The sequence below is a fragment of the Amblyraja radiata genome, chromosome 23 (assembly GCF_010909765.2).
Source record: "Amblyraja radiata isolate CabotCenter1 chromosome 23, sAmbRad1.1.pri, whole genome shotgun sequence".
NCBI classification, from domain to species: Eukaryota; Metazoa; Chordata; class Chondrichthyes; order Rajiformes; family Rajidae; genus Amblyraja; species Amblyraja radiata.
The window spans coordinates 3,732,753-3,756,480 of NC_045978.1; the positions used below are offsets into that span (position 1 = coordinate 3,732,753).

Consider the following 23,728-nt stretch of genomic DNA (forward strand, 5'->3'; position numbering starts at 1 on the left):
TGGAAGAGTGGAGGGGCTAGGACAAAGCTTGACCCACTGAGTTACTCCAGCACTTTGTGTCTTTTTGTTGTTGTAAACCAGCATCTGCAGTTCATGTGCCTACATTTTAGACGACTGATATGAATAAATAAATCTAGTGAGCTGTTGTGCAGTTGCCACTTTTCCAATTTTAATGGGTTGGGACACTTCCGCCCGATTATGGTGAGGGGAGAGAAAGCTGGAAGAGAGGTGGGGGTGGGCCAACGCCTGGCCCACTGAGTTACTCCAGTACTTTGTGCCTTTTTTCTTTTGTAAAGTAGCAACTGTAGTTTCTGCGTCTACATTTCATTATTCCAAGATGATTGATAACGAACAAATAAATCACCTATTCAGCTGTTTTGCATTTGTCAGTTTTCCAATTTTCAATGCTTAACCTAATTTGACTACTTGAAGTACAGCTTGGTGTGTTGGCGTCAACAACGTACCAGATGGTGTAACCACTGGAGGTCTGAGATCTTGAGGGGCCACAATAGGTCCTGAAGCTAAATCCCTGGATGTTTTTGGAAAAGATCTGTCGTGCATTGATGATAGTATTTAAAAATAACGCTTGTCTGTGTCAATCTGCATTTTTTTGACCAGGGAACAACAGTGCTGCATGCGAACATGCCCCTGGCCCACGTTTAGTTTCATGATACAGTGCGGGGGTGGCGGGACTGACATATGATGAAAGAATGGGTCAACTGGGCTTGTATTCACTGGAATTTGGAAGGATGAGTGAGGATCTAATGGAAACGTATCAAATTCTTAAGGGATTGGACAGGCTAGATACAGGGAAAATGTTCCCCATGTTGGAGGAATCAAGAACCAGGGGTCACTGTTTAAGAATAAGGGGTGAGCCATTTGGGACTGAGATGAGGAAAAACTTTTTCACGCAGAGTTGTGAATCTGTGGAATTCTCAGCTACGGGAGATTTAGGCAGTGGAGGCCAATTCACTGGATGTTTTCAAGAGAGAGCTAGATTTAGCCCTAAGGGCTAACGGAATCAAGGGATATGGGGGGAAAAGCAGGAACGGGGCACTGATTTTGGATGTTCAGCCATGATCATATTGAATGGCGGTGCTGGCTCGAAGGGCCGAATGGCCTACTCCTGCACCTATGTCCTGTGTTTCTATGAAATGGGTTATTTGGCTCACTGAATCCGCGCCGACTCATACACTAGTTCTAACCTGCGCATTGGGGGACAATTTACCAAAGCTAATTATCCTACAAATCTGTGCATCCTTGGGATGTCGTAGGAAACCGGCGCACCCGGAGAAAACCCACGCGGTCACAGAGAGAGCGCGCAAACTCCATGCAGACAGCATCCATAGTCAGGATTGAGCCCGGGACTCTGGCGCTGTGAGTCAGCAACTCTACCGCTGCACCACCGTGCCACCCATTGTATGAAGCAGTGCTGAATCAATGCTGAATGGTTGATACATTTGAGGTTTCTTTGTCCATTAAAGGGAACGTAGCTAAATGCAACATGAAGTTTTAAAATGTATTAATAGAATGCAGGCGCTGTGTTCCGCTGGGGTTATGCCCCCCAGATAGGAGGCAGGGGGAAATATGTGTGGAATGCAGACTATTTGAACAAATGCATTCTGAATGTTTTTTGAGGAGAACAGTTTGAGAAACATTTTTATATCTTTTCCTCCCCCTCCATCTCCATAAATTTACATTGATTCATTTCCATATAACTCCAAACTATGTCTTTGAGAATTATGGATATTTGATGCTATAGTGGAAATATATGCTGGGCTCCAAATCTCAGTTATGTTTATGATATTTCACAGAAACTATATCAAGCAAGGGTCAAATAACTTGTGGTGGAAAGGGTAAGGTGGGATTTGTGTAAAGTAATCTAAATCTTTTATAAAATCTGAAGAAGGGTCTCGACCTGAAACGTCGCCTATTTCCTTCGCTCCATAGATGCTGCCTCACCCGCTGAGTTTCTCCAGCATTTTTGTCTACCTTAAATCTTTTACAAACTCTATTTATAATGAGAGATCTTTGGTCTATTTTATTTTATTTTTGTCTGTGACCTAGGCAGCCAAAGATACAGCAACCTAGAGAAAGATACAAAATGCTGGAGTATCTCAGAAGGTAAGGCAGCATCTCTGGAGAACATGGATAGGTGATGATTCGTATCGGGACCTTTCTACAATCCGACCTAAAACGTCACCTATCCATTTTCTCCAGAGATGCTACCTGACCCGTTGAGTTACTCCAGCATTTTGTGTCTATGTTTGGTATAAACCAGCATTTGCAGTTCCTTTTTTATTATAGCAATCCAGAGAGGCGTGTTGTGGATATTTAGTTATTTGGAGCCAGAGCAATATAAATACATCTCTCATTTAAAAAAAAATCTGCGGATTCCAGAAATCCGAATGAACAACAAAGTGTTTGAAGCCCTTAGCATGGTTGGTGGCAAGGGAACAGTTTAAGCTGCCGGTTGCATTATTGCAAAACCGTGTGTTATCCATGATTTACAACATGTAATTGTCCTGAAATTATCCGAGTTGTGCAACAGGAGAAGTTAATTTTGAAATCATCACAGACTTTATTTGGAATGGTCTAATGTGAGCAATAATATTGGCTTGTTGTACTTCAGTCAAAACTGGTACTACGTTTAGTCAACCAAATATGCTTCTGTTTTGTTTAAGAAGGAACTGCAGATGCTGGAAAATCGAAGGCAGACAAAATTGCTGGAGAAACTCAGCGGGTGCAGCAGCATCTATGGAGCGAAGGAAATAGGCAACGTTTCGGGACGAAACGTTGCCTATTTCCTTCGCTCCATAGATGCTGCTGCACCCGCTGAGTTTCTCCAGCATCTTTGTCTGCCTATGCTTCTGTTTTGGCTTTGGGTATCTTCACAGACCTACCTCAAATTCACGTGCATTAGAAATGACCACTCCATCCATAATTTGATTAGCCGGCACGGTGGTGCAGTGGTAGATTTGCTGCTTTACTGCCCCAGAGGCCCAGGTTCGATTCTGACTACTACAGTTGCTGTCTGTACAGATTTTGTACCTTCTCCCCATGACTGTGGGATTTCTCCGGGTGCTCTGGTTTCCAAGTTTGTAGGCTAATTGGTATATGTGCAAATTGTCCCTAGTGTGTGTAGGATAGTGTAATGCCCCTGTCCCACTTAGGAAACCTGAACGGAAACCTCTGGAGACTTTGCGCCCCACCCAAGGTTTCCGTGTGGGTCCCGGAGGTTGCAGGTGGTTGCCGGAGGTTGCAGGTAATGGAAGCAGGTAGGGAGACTGACAAAAACCTCCGGGAACCGCACGGAAACCTTGGGTGGGGCGCAAAGTCTCCAGAGGTTTCCGTTCAGGTTTCCTAAGTGGGACAGGGGCATTATTAGTGTGCAGAGATCGCTGGTCAGCGTGGGCTTTAGGGCCTATTTCCATGCTGTATCTCTAAGCTAAACAAAACCTGCAGAACAGCAGTTTCTAATTCTAGGCACAGTTAACTTGGTTCATATATACTAAATAACAATGTATCATGTTAAATCATGTAAATTTGTAAACTTCTGATGCTCCTGAGGTATCAAAAGTACTACAACGTTATAAAGCAGGCACTAGGATATGCAAATACTTAACTGCAATTATTTTCCAACGGACAACATTGTCGGTAAAGATTGAATGAATTGTGTGCTGGTGGGTGTTTCTCACTGTAAATATCCTGTTCAGAAAGGGTGGGGTGGTGGGAGGAAACCGCCATTAAGTGAGAGCCCTATAAACGGTGCTATTCAATACTAGGGGGTGGGAGTACTTTGAAGACATTTTGCCTCGGCGTTGCTTTTCAGCGAGTGAGGTTTAAAATAGCCAGAAGTAGCAATTTAGTTCAGTAATCCAGCTTGGGAACAGTCCCTTTGGCTCACGGAGTCCACGCCGACCATCGATCACCCATTTACACCATTTCAGTGTTATCCCACATTCACATCCACTCCCACCCTAGGCACTGGGAGGCAATTTACACAGGGCCAATTAACCTACAAACCCGCACGTCTTTGGGATGTGGGTGGAAACCGGAGCACCCGGAGGGAAAACTATAGCCACAGGGAGAACCTAAAAATAAACATAAAATACCAGAGTATTTTCATCTCTTCGATTACTATTACATAGAACTTAGTTTAGAGTTTGCAGAAGTTTACAGATCTGGGTGAAGGACTCCATAAAATGTTTTATTCGCATACTGGTAAGGCGGCACGTTGGCATAGCGGTAGAGCTACTGCCTTACACCGGGTTCGATCCTGACTACGGGCGCTTGACTGTGCAGAGTTTGTGCATTCTCCCCGTGACCTGTGTGGGTTTTCTCCAAGATCTTCGGTTTCCTCCCACACATCAAAAGCGGCTTGGAGGGTAATTGGCTTGGTATCAATGGAAAATTGTCCGTAGTGTGTGTAGGGTAGTGTTAATGTGCGGGGATCGCTGGGCCGAAGGGCATGTTTCCGCGTTGTATCTCCAAACTAATCTGGGCTGAAACAGGGCTAGCAGAAATGCTTTTAGTAACATTTTGGGGAGGATGGGAGTTAGCAGTTGCTTCACCATGATAATTCCATTACAAAAGCTTCCAGAATTTGGGATCAGCATAAATATACAGTCTTGCTTGTGTGAAAACATGGAAATGTTTGTAAATAGTTAAAGTTTGAAGAAGGGTTTCAATCCGAGTCGTCACCTATTTCTTTTCTCCAGAGATGCTGCCTGACCCGCTGAGTTACTCCAGCATTTTGTATCTACGGTGTAAACCAGGATCTGCATTTCTCCCCTACACATGTAAACAAATCATCTCTCTTGCTTCCAATGACAGTGCAGGAGTGTCCTTCATGGAGTCTTGCTTCTCATTTGAACAGGAACATTTTAGAGGCCGTGATATAATCTAAAAACAGTTTACAGTTTAGTTTATTGTCACATGCGCTGAGGTACAGTGAAAAGTGAATCAATCACTTCAAAAAGAAGGTAGACAAAAGTGCTGGAGTAACTCAGCGGGTGCAGCAGCATCTATGGAGCGACGGAAATAGGCAACGTTTCGGGCCGAAACCCTTGGTTTTGGCCCGAAACGTTGCCTATTTCCTTCGCTCCATAGATGCTGCTGCACCCGCTGAGTTTCTCCAGCACTTTTGTCTACCTTCGATTTTCCAGCATCTGCAGTTCCTTCTTAAACACTTCAAAAAGAACCTGCATAAACTTTGAAGGGAGACAAAATGCTGGAGAAACTCAGCGGGTGAGGCAGCATCTATGGAGAGAAGGAATAGACAATAGGTGCAGGAGTAGGCCATTTGGCCCTTCGAGCTAGCACCGCCATTTAATGTGATCATGGCTGATCATCCCCTATCAGTACCCCGTTCCTGCCTTCTCCCCATATCCCCTGACTCCGCTCCGGGGGGGGAAGGAAAGGTAGGAAAGAGGTGGAGACAGTAGGCTTGTGGGGGAGCTGGGAAGGGGAGTGGAAGGAGGGAGAAAACAAGGACTGCCTGAAATTGGAGAAGTCAATGTTCATACCGCTGGGGTGTAAACTACCCAAGTGAAATATGAGGTGCTGCTCCTCCAATTTGTTCCAATTTTTTTCCTTCAGTTTATTGGTCTTGTACAAATGAGTATGTTATGTGGCTACTGCCAAATAGTGAGAAGCTGAAAGAACCCTAACATTCTATTTGTTTCCTGATGAAAGCCAGCCATTTAGTTTGGCCCTGGTTACAGGAACATTATTTTTTCCAGTAATGTTTGGAGTAGTATTGAACCCTTCTCCCTATTTGAGCTTTGATGTTTAGGTATCTTTCTTAAAAGAAGAAAGAACTTTAATAGCACCTGTAATATATTTTAAAATAAGCAAGCAACTTCAGATCATTTTAAATTGAAGCTTGCTGTCTAACTGGTGGATTCTGGCCTTTCTGGCCACTTCAGTTTAGAGGAACATAAACACTAAAATACCACTTATTTGGAAAATAATGATCCACATTAAAATAACTATTAGTCGGCGTTGAGATGAGGTAATGTCTCGAGAGATTTTTCAGATTACACTGTACTCCCATGCAGAAATATTTCGAAATAAATATTTGAAGAGGATATTGTGCAAAGTGTAGTTAAATTTATAAAACCTTTCCAAAAATTAGTTTAATTAGGCTGATGATTTATTTATTGTGCATTGACGTCACGTTTAATGCTCTTGTGATTAAAGTCATACAGCATGGAACCGTGCTCTGCGGCCCAACTTGACTGTTGATCGAAGAAGGGTTTTGACCCAACACGTTGCCTATTTCCTTCGCTCCATAGATGCTGCCTCACCCGCTGAATTTCTCCAGCATTTTTGTCTATCTTCGATTTTTCCAGCATCTGCAGTTCCTTCTTAAACATTGATTGTTGATCGTTTCTTTGAGGCATTTGGCCCATATCCCTCTAAACCTGTCCTATCCATGTACCTGTCTAAATGTTTCTTAAATGTTGTGATAGTACCAGCTTCAACTACCTCCTCCGGCAGCTCGTTCCATACACCCACCACCCTTTGTGTAAACAGTTACCATTCAGGTCCTTATTAAATCTTCCCTTCCTCACCTTAAATGGGCTGTCCCACTGTACGAGCTAATTCAAGAGCTCTCCCGAGTTTAAAAAAAAATCAAACTTGTGGTAAGTACGTAGAATGTACGTAGTGGGTACGTCGGAGCTCGGGCTGTCTCTTAGCGGCTCGTAACGCTAACGGCAGTTTTTTCAGCACTGTGAAAAATGTCCACGAGAGCCCCGAGTACCTACGAGCGGCTATTACTGTAATTCTCCGAGTTCGAATCAGAGGAAACTCGGGAGAACTCTTGAATTAACTCATACATTGGGACAGCCCCATAAACCTATGTCCTCTGGTTCTCGATTTCCCCCACTCTGATCTGTGTGTTACCTGATCTATCTGATCTGCTATATTTTAGCTGGACTAAGGGGAGGATTGAAGTAAAAAGTGGAGTTTGAATAATGAAGTTGTTGTGATTGTGGTGAATGTTGGGTTGTAACTATTGGCAAATGCAGCTGGTCAGTACGCTGTAATTAATTTTGTTGTTGTGACATATTTTACATTAAGAAATCAAGTTATCTTTTGGATTTGTGACCTGTGTGGAATTCATGGAAGCAGTGGGAGTGTTTAGTGTTTCGGTATGTGGTGAAATGATATTTATCCAGCTCCACTTTGAAATGGCCATCAATTTATGTCGGCCAAAAAAGTTATAAATATTATTCTGTTCACAGTTCCAAGTAGCCAGTTGTGGTGTCTAAATGCTTTGTTTATTTTGGGCAGAAATTTATGCTTGCGCATGTATACAAACTTCATGAAAAAATTTTGTTCAATAGATCTATCTTGATGTATGAGCCTTTCTTGCTTGTTAAGTTATACTCTGATCTTCACCAATTAACTTAAAGGATTTGCACAAACTATTAAGTGCTCCAGTAAGCTAGCACTGATTTTATTTGTCTTTCTTCAAAGTCTTCTTGTGTCCATGACTTCAGCCATCGTTTGCTTTGTTATGGAGAAAGACATTGCATTTGATAACTTATTCGGAAGTGGCGGCGCTGGTGAACGGCTGCGGCTCGCCTGCAGTCCGTTTGTTTTTACTTTTTTGTGTTGTTTTTTTCGTTTTGTCTAGCTAAGTATTTGTTTTTTTAGGTTGTGTTTATGTGGGGGGGGGGTTGAAACGGAGCTTGCTGTCTCTCCCTTCGGGGAAATGCGACTTTTTTGTCGTATCCCCCTTCTCTGCCTCCATCTGCGCTGAGGCCTAATGGCGGAGCTGGCGACCTCGAGGCTCCGGAGGCAGCCTGTCAGGACTCGCCCTGGGCTCGCTCCCGTGAGGGCGGCCCAGCTCGGGGCTGGAACGGCGCTCCCGTGAGGGGCTGTGACGCTCCCGTGAGGGGCTGTGACGCTCCCGTGAGGGGCTGTGACGCTCCCGTGAGGGCGGCCTGGCGAGGGGCTGAGACGCTCCCGTGTGGGCGGCCCAGCCCGAGGGTAATGGCGCTCCCGTCGGGGCGGCCCAGCTCGAGGGTGGAACGGCACTCCCGTGTGGGCGGCCAGCTCGGGGGTAATGGTGCTCCCATCGGGGCGGCCCAGCTCGAGGGTAACGGCGCTCACGTGGGGGCGGCCCAGCCTGAGGGAAACGGCGCTCCCGTGAGGGCGGCCCAGCTCGAGGGTAACGGCGCTCCCGTCTGGGTGGCCCAGCTCGAGGGTAACGGCGCTCCCGTGAGGGCGGCCTGGCGCGGGGCTGAGACGCTCCCGTGAGGGTGACCCGGCTCGGGGCTGGAACGGTGCTCCGGTGGCTGAGACGGCGTTCTGGCGGCGGCGGCCTGAGTCCGGGGTTCGGCCGTGGGCCAGTGGACGACGTCGTCAACAGCTGCGTCCGCTGGACTGGAGGGCGGCAGCTTCGACCACCCCGGACCGCGGTGTTTGAACCGGCCCGTTCGCGGAGCTCGGTGAGCCGCGGGACTGATTTAACATCGCCCGGTGGGGTATCGCCTCAGCGCAGAGGGAGAAGAGGAGGGAAGAGACTGCAGCCCTAAGATTTTTGCCTCCATCACAGTGAGGAGGTGCTTGGTGGACTCACTGTGGTGGATGTTAATTTGTGTTTACAGTCTGTTCTGTTGTCTATTATTGTATTATTGTATGTATGACTGCAGGCACGAAATTTCGTTCAGACTGAAAGGTCTGAATGACAATAAAGGAAATTCAAGTCAATTCAATTATTCATATTATTTTGGAGCTACTCAGTGGGTCAGGCAGCACTTTTTTTTTTGTAAACCAACATCTGCAGTTCCATGTTTCCACGATTTAGCTGATGCATTAATTATTACGCCTTAGTTGGATGGTGAGCCTCCTGTTGCATTTTCTGGTTTATAAAGCAGTCATTTATCTTTAAATTCAAAATGGTATTTTAGTTTTGTCGGGCCCACAAAATGAAATTTGCATCAATACCCTGGTTGACATTGCAACATGCAAACTTGAATCGTGAGTGGTGCTATGTAAATGCAAACTTGTTCCACGTTTTAATTCATCCTGTCAATTGCCAAATGATTGTGTTTGTTAAGGGCATGTCCCACTTAGGCAATTTTTTTTAAAGGCGACTACAGGCTACTAGGCTGTCGCCAGGGTGTCGCCTTTATGGTCGTGAGTAGTCTCCTCAGTTGCCCAAAGAGTCGTAGTGTTTTACTGGTTGCCGCTGGATTTTGAAATGTTCAATACTTTTCGGCGACCGTGGGTTTGTCGTAGCTTTTATTATCCTGACGTAGGCGCTGTCGTAGGTTGTCGCCGGGGCGGACTTCGATGAATTCCATTGTCGCAGTCGCCGGCAGTCCCCTAAAAAAATCGCCTAAGTGGGACGGGCCCATTCGTCCAGTCAACGCTTTTTCGGCGACCTGCTACGACTATGACAGTCGCCTAAAAAATCGCCTAGTGGGACAGGCCCTTTATGTACAAGTATTGTATCAAAATTGAATGCTGCATTTCCTTCTTCAGCATTATTTTCTATACTTCAGAAACACCTCTCAATGAAATGTTTTGAAACATAGTGACAATATGAAATACATTCTACAAATGCACTTGCTTGCTGCATTATTATGTTCTGCCCACATTTGTGGCAAGAAGAAAAATGACATGACATTAATTTGAAAATAGGCAGATTTATTGCTTTTGAAATGTTGCCCTTTTGAATAAAGTGTGTAAATTTTCAATGTTGCTGGTTCCTTCAAATGTGCTATTTGGACTCGTAATTCGTGCCTTTGCAACAGTTTTGTGAACAGTGCTGAGTTCTGGCAATAAATTAGAGTAAGTGCATTTTAAACACCACTTGATGGTTCATTCAATGGGAATTGGAGGACAAGAATGCAGGGAGATTGCAGAGAGCTACAAGGATAATAGAGTTGTCATAGCAGGGGATTTTTACTTTCCTAATATAGACTGGGACTGTCATAGTGATAATAAATGTAAGTGTGTTCAGGGCCGTTTCCTCTGGCAGTATGTAGAGGGCTCTGTATAAAGCACTAAAGCTTGGTTTATTCTTGGGAAATAGGACGGAAGTGACTGAGATGGCAGTGGGGGGGCACTTTGGGACTAGTGACCATTATTCTAGTTTTAAAGCCGTTGTGGGAGAAGGCGGAACTGACTTACAAGTTAATGTGCGAATTGGGGCAAGGCAAATTGTAATGGTGGACTGGAGCCTGCAAAACGTTGATTAGAGTAGTTCTTCTCTTGTGGGCTGAGGGACATCTGGTAAGTGGAAGGCGTATGAGATAGTGAGAGGTCAAAATCTGCGTACTCTTGTTAGAGTGAAGGGAAAGGCTGGCAAGTGTAGGGGGCCCTGTATTATGAAAGTTTGATTGAAAGATACAGCATGGAAACGTAGACTATCGATCACCCGTTCACGCTAATTTTTAATTTAAATTTTTAATTTAACCTTTATTTAACCAGGAGAAGTCTCATGTTATCCCACTTTCTGATCCACTCCCGACACACTAGGGGCAATTTACAGAGGCCAATTAACCTGCAAACCCGCACACCTTTGGAGTGTGGGAGGAAACCAGAGCACCCCGAGGAAACCCACGCAGTCACAGGGAGAACATGCAAACTCCACAGAAACAGCACCCGAGAACCTGGGTCTCTGACACTGTGACTCAGCAGCTCTGCCAGGTGCACCACTGCAACGCTCAAGTTAGATTTGAAACTTCACACAGACAGCACCTAAAGTGAGATTGAGACTCTGGTTAGAAAAAAAAGGGAGGCATGGGTGAGGTACAAGTAGCTGGGATCAAGTGAATCCCTGGGGGTGAAGGAAGAAAGTGGAAGTCTGTGGAATTCTCTGCCTCAGAGGGCAGTGGAGGCGGGTTCTCTGGATGCTTTCAAGAGAGAGCAAGATAGGGTTCTTAAAAATAGCAGAGTCAGGGGATATGGGGAGAAGGCAGGAACAGGGTACTGATTGGGGATGATCAGCCATGATCACATTGAATGGCAGTGCTGGCTTGAAGGGCAGAATGGCCTACTCCTGCACCTGTTGTCTATTGTCTATTGAAATCAGTAAACACAGAGAAGGTTGAGGAGAATCCGAAGAGTTTTTATGTTTGTTGATGGAAGAAGAGTAACGAGGGAGAGCATCCCTCTAAGACCAAATTGACATCTATGTTTTGAGAAAGGCGAGCCCTCAATGAATATTTCTCCTCTGTTTTAATACATGAAGAATAGGAGACTCTGGGAAGATAATGAGGATGTCGAGGGAGTAGTCCACATCACAATAGAGGAGCTGCTGGATGTCTTAATGTAAGAATGAAGGTAATTCTCTGGGGCCTGATGAGGTACAGCAAAAATACTGGGAAGCTAGAGATTACATTGCAAGAGCCCAGGCTGAGAAACAAGCATCTTCATTAGCCATGAGTGAGGTGCCAGGGGACTGGCGTGTGGTTAATGATGTGCTTTTATTTCACAAGGGCTACAAAGAAAAATCTGAGAATTGTATGCCAGTCAGTCTAACTATATGTGGTAAGTAGGTTATTGGACAAGGGATAAGATATAAGTGCATTTGGAAAGATGTGGTTGATTTAGTTTAGTTTAATGTGTATCTGTACTGAGGTGCTTTTATTGCGTGCTAATCGGTCAGCGGAAAGACTATTCAGCTTTGTTTTGTGTGTTTTGGTTGAGTTTTTGAGGAAGTAACTGGGAAGGAAGATGAGGACAGGCCAGTAGACATTGTCTATATTCAGCCAGGCACTTGCGGCTGCTGTGGAAGGTTAGATTGCATGGGATGCAGGGAGAGCTGGTCTTAAGCCACTGTCCCACTTGCGTGTCCTTGGCATGCTAATTACGCGACCTTGTAGCATCGCGCGCGTCTTCATGCGCCCGCACAACCGTCTGGAGCGCGTGACGTCATTTGAAGATGGACACAAAATGCAAGAGTAACTCATCGGGACCGGCAGCATCTCTGGAGAGATGGAATGGATGATGTTTCGGGTCGAGACTTCTTCAGTCTGACCTTCATCAGTCTGAGCATTGAGTATAGAAGTTGGAATGTTATGTTGCAGTTTTATAAGGTCTCGGTGAGAGCTGCCCTTGAAGTATTGTGTTCAGTTTTGGTCACCCTGCTGTGGGAAAGATGCTGTTAAGCTGGAAAGAGCTAAACAAAAAAGATTGACAAGGAAGTTGTCTGGACTTGGGGGTGGGGGAGGGGGGGGGACAAATGCTAGTTTATAAAAGAAGACACACTGCTGGAGTAACTCAGCAGGTCGGGCAGCATCTCTGGAGGTTGACTGGTTAGTGAAGGTTTGGTTTGAGACCCTTCAGACTGGACTGTTTGTAGGGGGAAGAAGAAACCTGGAAGAGAGGAGGGGTAGGACAAAGTCTGGTGGGTAATAGGTTGAAGATTTGGGAATAAGGGTGAAATGTGGAAAATTGTACCAATTTAGATGACTACCTCCCTGCTGTGTAACCGACTCTGCAATTGTAAGCCGTACATGGGGATATCCTTGCCTGCATGTTCCTCTCCTTGTCATGTCCATTGTTGACTTGAAGATACTTTTTCATTCTGCCGTCGCACTCTTTCTTTGTCGGGTCTGGGTCCATCGAGATTGCAATTGTTCCAGAAGACAGGTTATTTATCAGCACATTTCTACACAATTCAGAATGGTTGTCACCCTATCGGCCTTGCCAACAACACTTGGAAATAAATGGCACGATTTTGAATATAGATCGCATTTAATTTTTTTCCTGAACTTATCAATATTTTCTGGTGGAGGGGGTGGAGAACTTTCCATCCAACTAAAAAGTGAAGGAAGGAAGGAACTGCAGATGCTGGAAAATCGAAGGTAGACAAAAATGCTGGAGAAACTCAGCGGGTGCAGCAGCATCTATGGAGCGAAGGAAATTTCCTTCGCTCCATAAATGCTGCTGCACCCGTTGAGTTTCTCCAGCATTTTTGTCTACCTAAAAAATGAAACTTCTGCATATCAGTATTGTGGTCCTGATAGCTGCTATAAGCAGAATAGATCTGATTGTAAATGATAAGTCATTTACACTTATCAACTCTATACATTCAGGGAGTTGCTACTTTTTTGAAAGGATGCGTGCTGTGTGTAAGGAAGTGTTCCATTTTAGATGTCCTTTATCCCAGTTTATTCTTTTGTTACTTGTGTTTTTATGAAGCAGTTCTTGTCTTCCACTCTCTTAAAGGCAGAGGAAAATAGAGGCTGATACGAATCGGGAGAACTGCCAAATAATATGGTCATATTTTATGTTCATGTTTTTTTAAGTCAAGATAAATTTAAAATAAAACAATTGGGGCATAATGAGAGGCCTTGAACGAACATGGTTGAAATTTCATTTCATTTCTGGCTGCATTCTTTAATTTGTTTTCTTGTACAATAACAGAATGTCTGCTTTTTGTTTCTAGATAGGATTCCTCATCGTTTAAAACCGCTGGGATTTTTTGAATAATCCTCGGGACAGAATGGGAAGGAACTGGCACTACATTGATGAAGGGGAGGGACAGCGAGAGAAGGAAAGACAGTAAGGAAAAAAAAAACCTGAAATTATAATCATGACAAATTCCTGGCTATTGAACGTTTCTCTCATTGGTACTAATATATACACTGAGGTAATGTTGCAAAACAAGGAGACATCTATTTCATAATTGAACTAAATTCAGCACTTAAAAGCATTATCTTCAATAAATGATTTTACGGAGGTGTATAAAATCATTAGAGGAATAGATCGGATGGACACACAGAGTCTCTTGCCCAGAGGAGGGGAATCGAGAGCCAGAGGACATGGGTTTAAGGTTTGGGGGGGAAAGATTTAATAAGGATCTGAGGGGTAATGTTTTCACACAAAGGGTTGTGGGTGGATGAAACAAGTTGCCAGAGGAGGTAGTTGAGGCAGGGACTATCGCAATGTTTAAGAAACATTTAGACGGGTACATGGATAGGCTGTATGACTCTCTGACTAAATATAAATCTACTTGGGAGATCTGACATGCCAATTTCCTTGAAACAATAGAGGATTACTGACTGCCTCTGATATAGTTATCTCACCAGAAGCAATCAGCTACATGGTGGAAGAACAATTATAACTGGAAATAATGTGGTATTGTGGTGGGTGGGAACATACTGCTGTGAGCATACAAAATACAACTTTAATTTATTAACATGTTCTCTCTGCAATCGAAGATGGGAAAACTCTAAAATAGCTTCAGAATAAATGGACGTTCCTTTAGAAAGGTAGAAAGAATTTCTTTAGTCAGAGGGTGGTGAATCTGGAATTAATTGCGACAGACAGCTGTGGAGGCCAGGTCAATGGATATTTTTCATGCGGAGATTGACAGTTTCTTGATTAGTAAGGGTGTCATAGGTTATGGGGAGAAGGCAGGAGAATTTTTCCGTGTTTTCTGTTGTATGCAAGATTTAATTACATTTATTTTTTTTAATCTCCGTTTCTCTTTTACTAGAATACAGAAACAACAACAATACCAATCAGTGAACAATCGAAAAGATGACATGGAAATCCCATCACACTACCGTCACTTGTTAAGGGAATTGAATGAACAGAGGCAGCACGGCATCCTTTGTGATGTTTGCATTATTGTCGAGGGGAAAATCTTTAAAGCTCACAAAAACGTACTGTTGGGGAGTAGCCGCTACTTCAAGACTTTGTACTGCCAGGTGCAGAAGATGTCCTCTGACCAGGCTACTGTGACCCACTTGGATATAGTCACTGCTCAAGGTTTCAAAGTCATCATAGACTTCATGTACTCTGCACACCTAGCACTGACGAGCAAGAATGTCATTGAGGTGATGTCCGCTGCCAGTTACCTGCAGATGACAGACATCGTTCAGGCGTGCCACAGTTTTATCAAGGCAGCCTTAGACATCAGCATAAAGACCGAGCCACCGGATTATATCATGGAGTATGACATGGGAGCTCCCTCGAGCAGCAGCATCGACGTGGTCACACCGGTGGCAGTGGGCAGGAGTAGCTCTCCCTGGTTGGAAAGACGGCGGACAAGCCCGGCAAATTCATCCGGAGACTCGGCCATTGCCAGCTGCCATGACGGCGGCAGCAGCTACAGCAAAGAGGAGCACGAGCAGAAAGCCGACAGCCACGACGACGTCTCCTCGCAGTCGCTCTGGTCCAGTGACATTGGGTACAGTTCGTTCCGCGTGAAGGAGGAGCAGATATCTCCCTCGCATTACGGAGGCGCCGAGCTGAGCGAAGCCCACCTCGGGAAGAGCAGCACCTTGGTACAGACTGGCTTTTCCGATCAGGTCCCCGTGGTGTGGCAGCTGCCTGGACGCAAAAAGAATCGTAAAAACAAACAGACGGTGCGCCATATCACACAGCACGTTGAGGTGGACAGCAGGGCCAGCTCCCCAATGCCGTCAATGCTCGCCGTCGGTGGCTGGCCGTACAACAGCCGAGACGGCACAGGTAAGCAAAGTTTAAATCAATATTTAGCATTTGTTGGCCGGTGTGGGCAAGTTGAGCTGAAGGGTCTGTTTCCACACTATCACTCTATGACTACGTTTAAGAAAGAACTGCAGATGCTGGAAAAATCGGTTAGACGTCTTCTTCTTGAGTATGGCGTGCACAGCCTAAAGTTGTAGGACAACTTGTTCTATTTGATCTTATTTGATTGTGCACGCCGGGTTGATTGCATTTGTCGAAACGTGAAGGTTGCAATCTCCCACCCCGAAGTTAAACAAAAATGCTGGAGAAACTCAGCGGGTGAGGCAGCATCTACGGAGCGAAGGAATAGGTGACGTTTCAGGTCGAGACCCTTCTTCAGACTGATGTCTGAATAGGTGACGTCTTGGGTCAAGACCCTTCTTCAGACATCAGTCTGAAGAAGGGTCTCGACCCAAAACCTCACCTAGTCCATCGCTCCATAGATGGTGCCTCACCCTCAGTTTCTCCAGCATTTTTGTCTATACTCTATGACTTCAACGTCTTTGTGGAGTGCTACCCAGCACAAAAACAGTCTCTGGCCCAACTCGTCCATGCTTGCCAAAATGCGGCAGCTACTATGCTAGTCGCACTTGCCCGCGTGTGACCCTTGTCCTTCTAAACCTGTCTGTTTAAGAAGGAACTGCAGATGCTGGAAAAATCGAAGGTAGATAAAAATGCTGGAGAAACTCAGCGGGTGAGGCAGCATCTATGGAGCGAAGGAATAGGTGACGTTTCGGGTCGAGACCCTTCTTCAGCCCCCCACCACCACATCAGTCTGAAGAAGGGTGTCGACCCGAAACGTCACCTATTCCTTCGCTCCGTAGATGCTGCCTCACCTGCTGAGTTTCTCCAGCAGTTTTATCTACCTTTGTGTACCTATCTGTGTCTTTTAAATATGTAGGAAGGAACTGCAGATGCTGGTTTACACTGGAGATAGACACAAAATGCTGGAGTAACTCAACGGGATAGGCAGCATCTCTGGATAGAAGGAATGGGTGACGTTTCGGACACGAGTTGGCTGAGTTACTCCAGCATTTTGTGTGTCTTTTAAATGCTGTTATGGCCTAGCCGTGAGGCCAGCTCCCACTGTTTTGATTAAAAATAAAATTATCATCTTCGTGGGGTGGTTGCACCGAGCATAGTTTCAGCAACAAAGAATGTTAGCACATGGGCAAGAAATTAATTAAATTGCTTCTCCCCCTCGCATACTTTTCTCAGGAGGGACTGAAGAATAAAATGCCAACTCTATTGACATTAAAAGGTAGACAAAAATGCTGGAGAAACTCAGTGGGTGAGGCAGCATCTATGGAGCAAAGGAATAGAAACATAGAAAATAGGTGCAGGAGTAGGCCATTCGGCCCTTCGAGCCTGCACCGCCATTCAATATGATCATGGCTGATCATCCAACTCAGTATCCTGTACCTGCCTTCTCTCCATATCCCCTGATCCCTTTAGCCACAAGGGCCACATCTAACTCCCTCTTAAATATAGCCAATGAACAGGCCTCAAATACCTTCTGTGGCAGATTATTCCAGAGATTCACCACTCTCTGTGTGAAAAATGTTTTTCTCATCTCGGTCCTAAAAGATTTCCCCCTTATCCTTAAACTGTGACCCCTTGTTCTGGACTTCCCCAACATCGGGAACAATCTTCCTGCATCTAGCCTGTCCAACCCCTTAAGGATTTTGTAAGTTTCTATAAGATCCCCCCTCAATCTTCTAAATTCTAGCGAGTACAAGGCGAATGGGTGACGTTTTGGGTCGAGACCCTTCTACAGACTGAGGAGGGGATGTGGGGGGGGGGGGGGTGGGGGGGGGAAGAAGAAAGGAAGAGTTTGTTGATATTTGTCGGTGGGTCAAAATATATATTTAAATCTTTGATACACCATTAATAGTCAATGGTTATTGTAAGTAAATGAATGGATATACATTCATGAAACATCTTTTGGGCTGCTGAAGGCTTTTCTCTCCAGCTAAACGAAAGGGATTTTGTCCATGTATCAATTTTGTTAGAAGAGCTGATATTCTCAACTTGGAGTTCAGTGTTTTTCTTCTTTTTTCCCCCCCCCCGTGTCATCACACAACTGTTTGCCAATAGCGAGCAAATTTCAGTGCCATGTCGATGGCCTCTGCAAGGTTCTTTACTACAGTACATGTGTCATGCAGCATGTCACAGCTCAGGATGTGTTCCATGGCCTGGAGGCCTCGTCCGCACTCGCAGTCTTCAGTATATCCCCACTTCAGCATGTTCGCAATTTGCTCCTTCCCATGCCTGTCCGCAGTCTGTGGAGACTGTGCCAGGTTAGCCACTGTTGGTTGGAACCAGGTGGGAGTTTCTCGGAGGGATCGATTGTCATGTGAATGTCTTCCAGAGATTTCTCTAGTCTCTCTTCCCAGAGTTTGAGCCTTCTGGACGATGCACTGCAGTCCAGGGGATGGGCAGGGGAAACGCTGAGGTAGCAAAGGGTGATCATGTAGGGGGTGTCTTTCATCCTCTGATTGTCTGAGGTGTTCTTTTTGGCTAGCTACAGCTCTTCTGATTCCAGGGGTTGCAATTCCAGAGAGTCAGTAGATGTTATCAGTCTTGGTACCTTCTGAATTTTGTAGTCGGCAGGGCAGTACTCTGCATATCGCCAACTTGGACAATTTAACATTTTTTTTAACCTACAAACCTGTACGTCTTTGGAGTGTGGGAGGAAATCGAAGATCTCGCAGAAAACCCACGCAGATCACGGGGAGAACGTACAAACTCCATACAGACAGCACCCGTAGTCTGGATCGAACCCGGGTCTCTGGCGTTGCATTTTGCTGTAAGGCAGCAACTCTACCGCTGTGCCACTGTGACTGCCCTTGTAGGTTTCATGCATCCACTGGTGCAGCGACAGCTTGTGTTTAGCACAGGATCAATCTTCCGTGCATGAGCCGAGCGCTCCCATACTGCGCAGGCATACTCGGCAGCGGAGAGGCAGTTACTTAAAGGGGTATTTTAAAGATGCAATTAATATTCCCCTTAATTCTTCATTCAACTATGCCATGTGTTAAGGTGCCCAGGGAGTGCAAACTAGACACTCTGCGAAGTAGTTCTCAATTTTGGGTGCTTTGGTACATGCTATCAAGTTGCCCACAAGGGACAAATTGGCCGACTTCTTTGGTTCTTGGTGCAACTTTTAGTAATGTTACACTATTCTGAAGAAGTCAATCCTTCAGGACTGGATCCGATTGGTTGGGGGGAAAAGACATAGAGTGCTGGAGTAACTCAGCGGGTCAGGCAGCATCTCTGGAGGACATGGATAGGTGTCGTTTCACAGAGTGCTGGAGTAACTCAACGGGTCAGGCAGCATCTATGGAGGACATAGATCGCCGACGTTTTGGGACTGGGCCCTTCTTCAGTTTGGTTAGAGGTTGGGTGGGCTGGCTTTGTTTTCCTTGGAGCAAATGAGGCTTGAGAGATGACCTGATTGTGGTGTTAAGTTTTAAGAAGCGTAAATGGGATAGATCGTCAGAATCTAGGGTATCAGAAACAAAACAGCATGGGTTTAACGGGATTCGAGAGGAAAGAATTTTAAACACAAAGTGCTTAATATCTGAAACTCTTTGCCTTAGGAAGTGGAGTCAGATGCAATTACTTAATGATAATAACATTTAAACCAGCACTTAAATAAGCAAGGCATTGAAGAATACTGACCTAATGTGGGAAAATGGAATTAGTATAAATTGACAAAAATGTCAGCATGGGTTGAAGGGCTCATTTCTGTAACTTTATGACTTTAAGATTATGGAAATTCAGAGTTAAAACCAATAATGTTGAAAATTGAACCGTGTGAAGCGTAAAGTCAGCCTGTTTTGGCGGGTATTGAAGTGTCTGTTGCCTCGTCTCTTGAGAAAATTTATTTTGCGCTCATGGTGAGACATGTTTTACCGCGCTTATTGGGCAATGAAGTGATGTTGATTATTATTGTTCATCACACGGCACCTCTGTGGCCGAATTCTCAAGTGGATTCAACAAAAACTACAGACACAAGGAACTGCAGATGCTGGTTCATAAACCCCCCCCCCCCCCACAAAGTCTCCAAATTGGTCTCCAAATCTGAGGAAGGACATTCTTGCTATTGAGGGAGTGCAGCGTAGGGTCATGACGTTGATTCTCGGGATAGCGGGACTGTCATATGTTGATGGTATGGAGTGGCTGGGCTTGTATACTTTGGAATTTAAAAGGATGAGAGGGGATCTTATTGACATATATAATTTTCTGAAGGGTTTGAACACGCTAGAGGCAGGAAACAAGTTCCCAATGTTTTGGGAGTCCAGCCACAGTTTAGGAATAAGGGGCAAGCCATTTAGAATGGAGATGAGTAAATACTTTTTCACGCAGAGAGATGTGAAATTCTCTGCCTCAGAGGGTGATGTAAGCCGGTTGCCTGGATGCTTTCAAGAGAGAGCTAGATAGGGCTCTTAAAGGTAGCGGAGTCAAGGGATATGGGGAGAAGGCAGGAACGAGGTACCGATTGTAGATGATCAGCCATGATAACATTGAATGGCGGTGCTGGCTCGAAGGGCTGAATGACCTACTCCTGCACCTTTTGTCTATAAAGTGCTGGAGTAACTCAGTGGGTCGGACAGCATCTCTGGAGAACATAGATAGGTGACCGGTTTTGGGACTCTTCAGTTACTCCAGCACTTTGTCTTTTGTAACAGAAACTGCAACTGCTCTCAATAAAACTGTTGGCATTTAGCTTCATTGCTTCATGTCAATTTTGAATGAATGAATGAATGAATAGGTTTATTGGCCAAGTATTCACATACAAGGAATTTGCCTTGGTGCTCCGCCTGCAAGTGACGACATACAGTGACAGTTAGGAATGACTCATAAAACATTAAACATTAATAATAAAACATTATTGATTAAACATGTGAATTAAATAAAATACCAGACCAAAAGGAGGCTACAGATTTTTGGTTATTGAGTAGAGCAACTACTCGTGGAAAAAAAGCTGTTTTTATGTCTGGCTGCGGCAGCTTTGACAGTCCAGAGTCGCCTTCCAGAGGGAAGTGATTCAAAGAGTTTGTGGCCAGGATGAGAGGGGTCAGAGATGATCTTACCCACTCGCTTCCTGGCCCGTGCAGTGTACAGTTCATCAGTTTTCATCTGTCACTGTACTGATTCTAAAGCTTCTTAATCTTTTGTCGACGGATTTAATGGCATATTGAGAGATGAAGTGATGTCATTTTAAAAACAGAAAGACTGGAATTAAAGGAGTAAGGAAAACGGGATGGTCAGAAAAATGAAGGCGTGGCCACAGTTTAAGAATAAGGAGTAAGCCATTTAGAATGGAGATGAGGAAACACTTTTTCTCACAGAGAGTGGTGAGTCTGTGGAATTCTCTGCCTCAGAGGGCGGTGGAGGCCGGTTCTCTGGATGCTTTCAAGAGAGAGCTAGATAGGGCTCTTAAAGATAGCGGAGTCAAGGGACATGGGGAGAAGGCAGGAACGAGGTACCGATTGTAGATGATCAGCCATGATCACATTGAATAGTGAATAGCTGGCTCGAAGGGCCGAATGGCCTACTCCTGCACCTATTGTCTATTGTCTATTGTGGTAAGAAGCCAGACTACGCCCGATCAAAGGAGTATTTACTAGATTGGAGAAGGTGTTCCGAAGGGGTTCGTAGCCAAGATGGGTGTTACTGTTGAAGCAAAGAGATGCGAGGGCAGCCAGGTGTTATCAAAGGTAGACAAAAGTGCCAGAGAAACTCAGCCGGTGCAGCAGCATCTATGGAGGGAAGGAAATAGAAACCCGAAGGTCAGAGATGCTGGAAAACTCGAGGTCGGAGAAGTATATTCAGATGCATTGAGAGACATGTTCTTAAAACAAAGGATGTGGCAGTTAGTATCGGAAATAAGTCTTACTTTATGATACTGCTATAAAACTGATGCTTATTTAAAAAAAAAACTATTGGTTCAAGGTATTGTGCTCTATTTCTAAATGTTTTTGAAGTTTCCAGTTTTGAGGGAGATTCACAAGGCTGGGTTTTAATTTTCAGTGTTGTATTCAAGGAGTGAGCCTTCCTTGTGCCCAGTGTAGGTCTGTTTGTCATTCTGTTGGTAGAAAGTTGTGCTAAACCTTGCATGATACATGGATTTCATCAAAGGGGTGCAGATACCTGGATGCAGTTTTAATGCAGTCAGAGATTTGACAGAAAATACAGAATAAACACTTTGCAATTAATTTGGTTGTACCCACATCAATACCAAATTATTGTTCAAAGTGACAAGTACATTTTCTTTCCTGCATTCTAGTCTACTAAAAGAGGTCTATATATTTGTGTTTCATTGACACAATAACATTTTTTTTGCAGCTTTTAGTGGTGTATCAGGGGGTTATATTGCATCATCAACGCTATTACTAACTGAGTTCCCAGAGGATGGTGTAGAGCTTTTTAATTACATTGACTTGTGCTTCATGTGAGATAGTGAGATGTTAACCCTGCAGTGGCTGAGATTATCTGAAGCGGCCCACCCCAGCAAATTCCAGATTCAAAAAGACTTACAGTGCAATTGGATAAGAAAGAACTGCAGATGCTGGAAAAATCGAAGGTAGACAAAAAATGCTAGAGAAACTCAGCGGGTGAGGCAGCCTTCGCTCCATAAAAGGAATAGGTGACATTTCGGGTCGAGACCCTTCTTCAGACTGGTCTCTTCTACCAGCCTGAAGAAGGGTCTCGACCCGAAACGTCACCTATACTGTCGCTCCATAGATACAGGTGCACAACCTTTTATCCGAAATTCCGGAAACCGAAAAGCTCCGAAAATCAGACATTTTTGGTCCTGGAAAAAAGGGAGGGTATATTGCCCGGGAGAGTAGGAATCCCTAGACCTAGTACGGTGAGCGTCCACCGAGGGTCGCCCGGAGAGGTTCTGCGGTCACCTCCCCGGGTGACCCTCGGTGGACGCTCACTGAACTAGGTCTAGGGATTCACAAAAATGCTGGAGAAACTCCGCGGGTGCAGCAGCATCTATGGAGCGAAGGAAATAGGTAACGCTTCGGGCCGAAACCCTTCCTCAGACTGCCCTATCAGTCCCCCCTATCAGTCTGAGGAAGGGTTTCAGCCAAGGGAGGGGAGAGAAAGGAAAAGAGAGAGGAAGGGAAAAGAGAGAGGAAGGATCTGCCGGACATGCTGTGTGGTTGTGTGTGTTTGTTTGGCGGAGTCTGAGGGGAGAAGGAGAGAAGGGAGAGGGGAAGGGAGGGAGGGAAGGGAGGGAGAGGTCCAGCGGCGGGAACGGATGCCTGGGTCCGGGCGTGAGCTGAGGCCGAGGTTTGTAAACGTTGCTGCAACCCCTGGCCCGGGGGTTTACTCCAGCCTTTTGTGTCTGTCTTCGGTTTAATCAGCATCTGCAGCAGGTGCCGTTTAAAAAGGAAGTGATAAAAAACATTTAAAACATTTAACAACACCTAAACTGTTCCCCCGCAACGCTGCGAGAGGCATAACTGAAGTCGGGTCGGGGTTACTGAAATGATGGAGGTTGCGCTCCGGTGCGGATTATGCGTCAGTTCGTTGTATTTCGCAGGAGTGGACCATCTTGCGCGCTATAAGATCTTTGCTCCAATTGATTTGATTACTCTAGCGCGGGGCCCCCTTGGGTGCGGGGCCCAATTGGGAGAAATAGGTCCTATCGGCTAAAGGCCGGCCCTGACCGGGAAACTGCCGGGATCGAGGCGCAAACTCGCGACCTTGCAGCCACGAGCCGAGCACTCTACCACTGAGCCACATGTTAAAATCTACGCTAAAAACCTTCCGTTCGGAAAACCGAAAAATCCCGAAATCCGAGAAGTGTCTGGTCCCAAGGCTTTCGGATAAAAGGTTGTGCACCTGTACTGCCTCACCCGCTGAGTTTCTCCAGCATTTTTGTCTACCTACAGAGCAGTTGATAATTAGTTAAGAACCAACTTTTGAACATTTGCTCAGAACTGTTTTGTTTAGAACTGTTCAAATTGTGCGTGTGATTTGCATTAATGCAACTACGCGGTCTGTGTGGGTTTGCATGAGATCTCTGACTATGTGATTTTCCTCCAGGTGCTTCAGTTTCCACCCACATCTCAAAGGCGAGCTGGTTTATAGATTATCATTGGCCTCTGTAAATTGGCCCCAAGGTGAAGTGGGATCACATAGAACTAGTGTGAACGGGTGATCGATGGTCTTTGTGGACTCGGTGGGCCAAAGAGCCAGTTTCCTTGCTGTGTCTCTAAACCAGGGCTGGGGA

At 45.2% G+C, this 23,728-nt stretch overlaps 1 protein-coding gene across 3 annotated transcripts in view; it reads left to right on the forward strand.

Moving 5' to 3' along the window:
• zbtb46 (zinc finger and BTB domain containing 46) overlaps nucleotides 1-23,728 on the forward strand; it is a 51,028-nt gene that overhangs the window by 6,823 nt on the left and 20,477 nt on the right. For all 3 annotated transcript variants that reach the window (XM_033041383.1, XM_033041384.1, XM_033041382.1), the window contains exons 2-3: nucleotides 13,421-13,536; nucleotides 14,474-15,453. In XM_033041383.1, coding sequence (XP_032897274.1) covers nucleotides 13,478-13,536; nucleotides 14,474-15,453 — 1,039 coding nt within the window. In that variant the 5' untranslated portion in view covers nucleotides 13,421-13,477. The remainder of the gene's footprint in view (nucleotides 1-13,420; nucleotides 13,537-14,473; nucleotides 15,454-23,728) is intronic.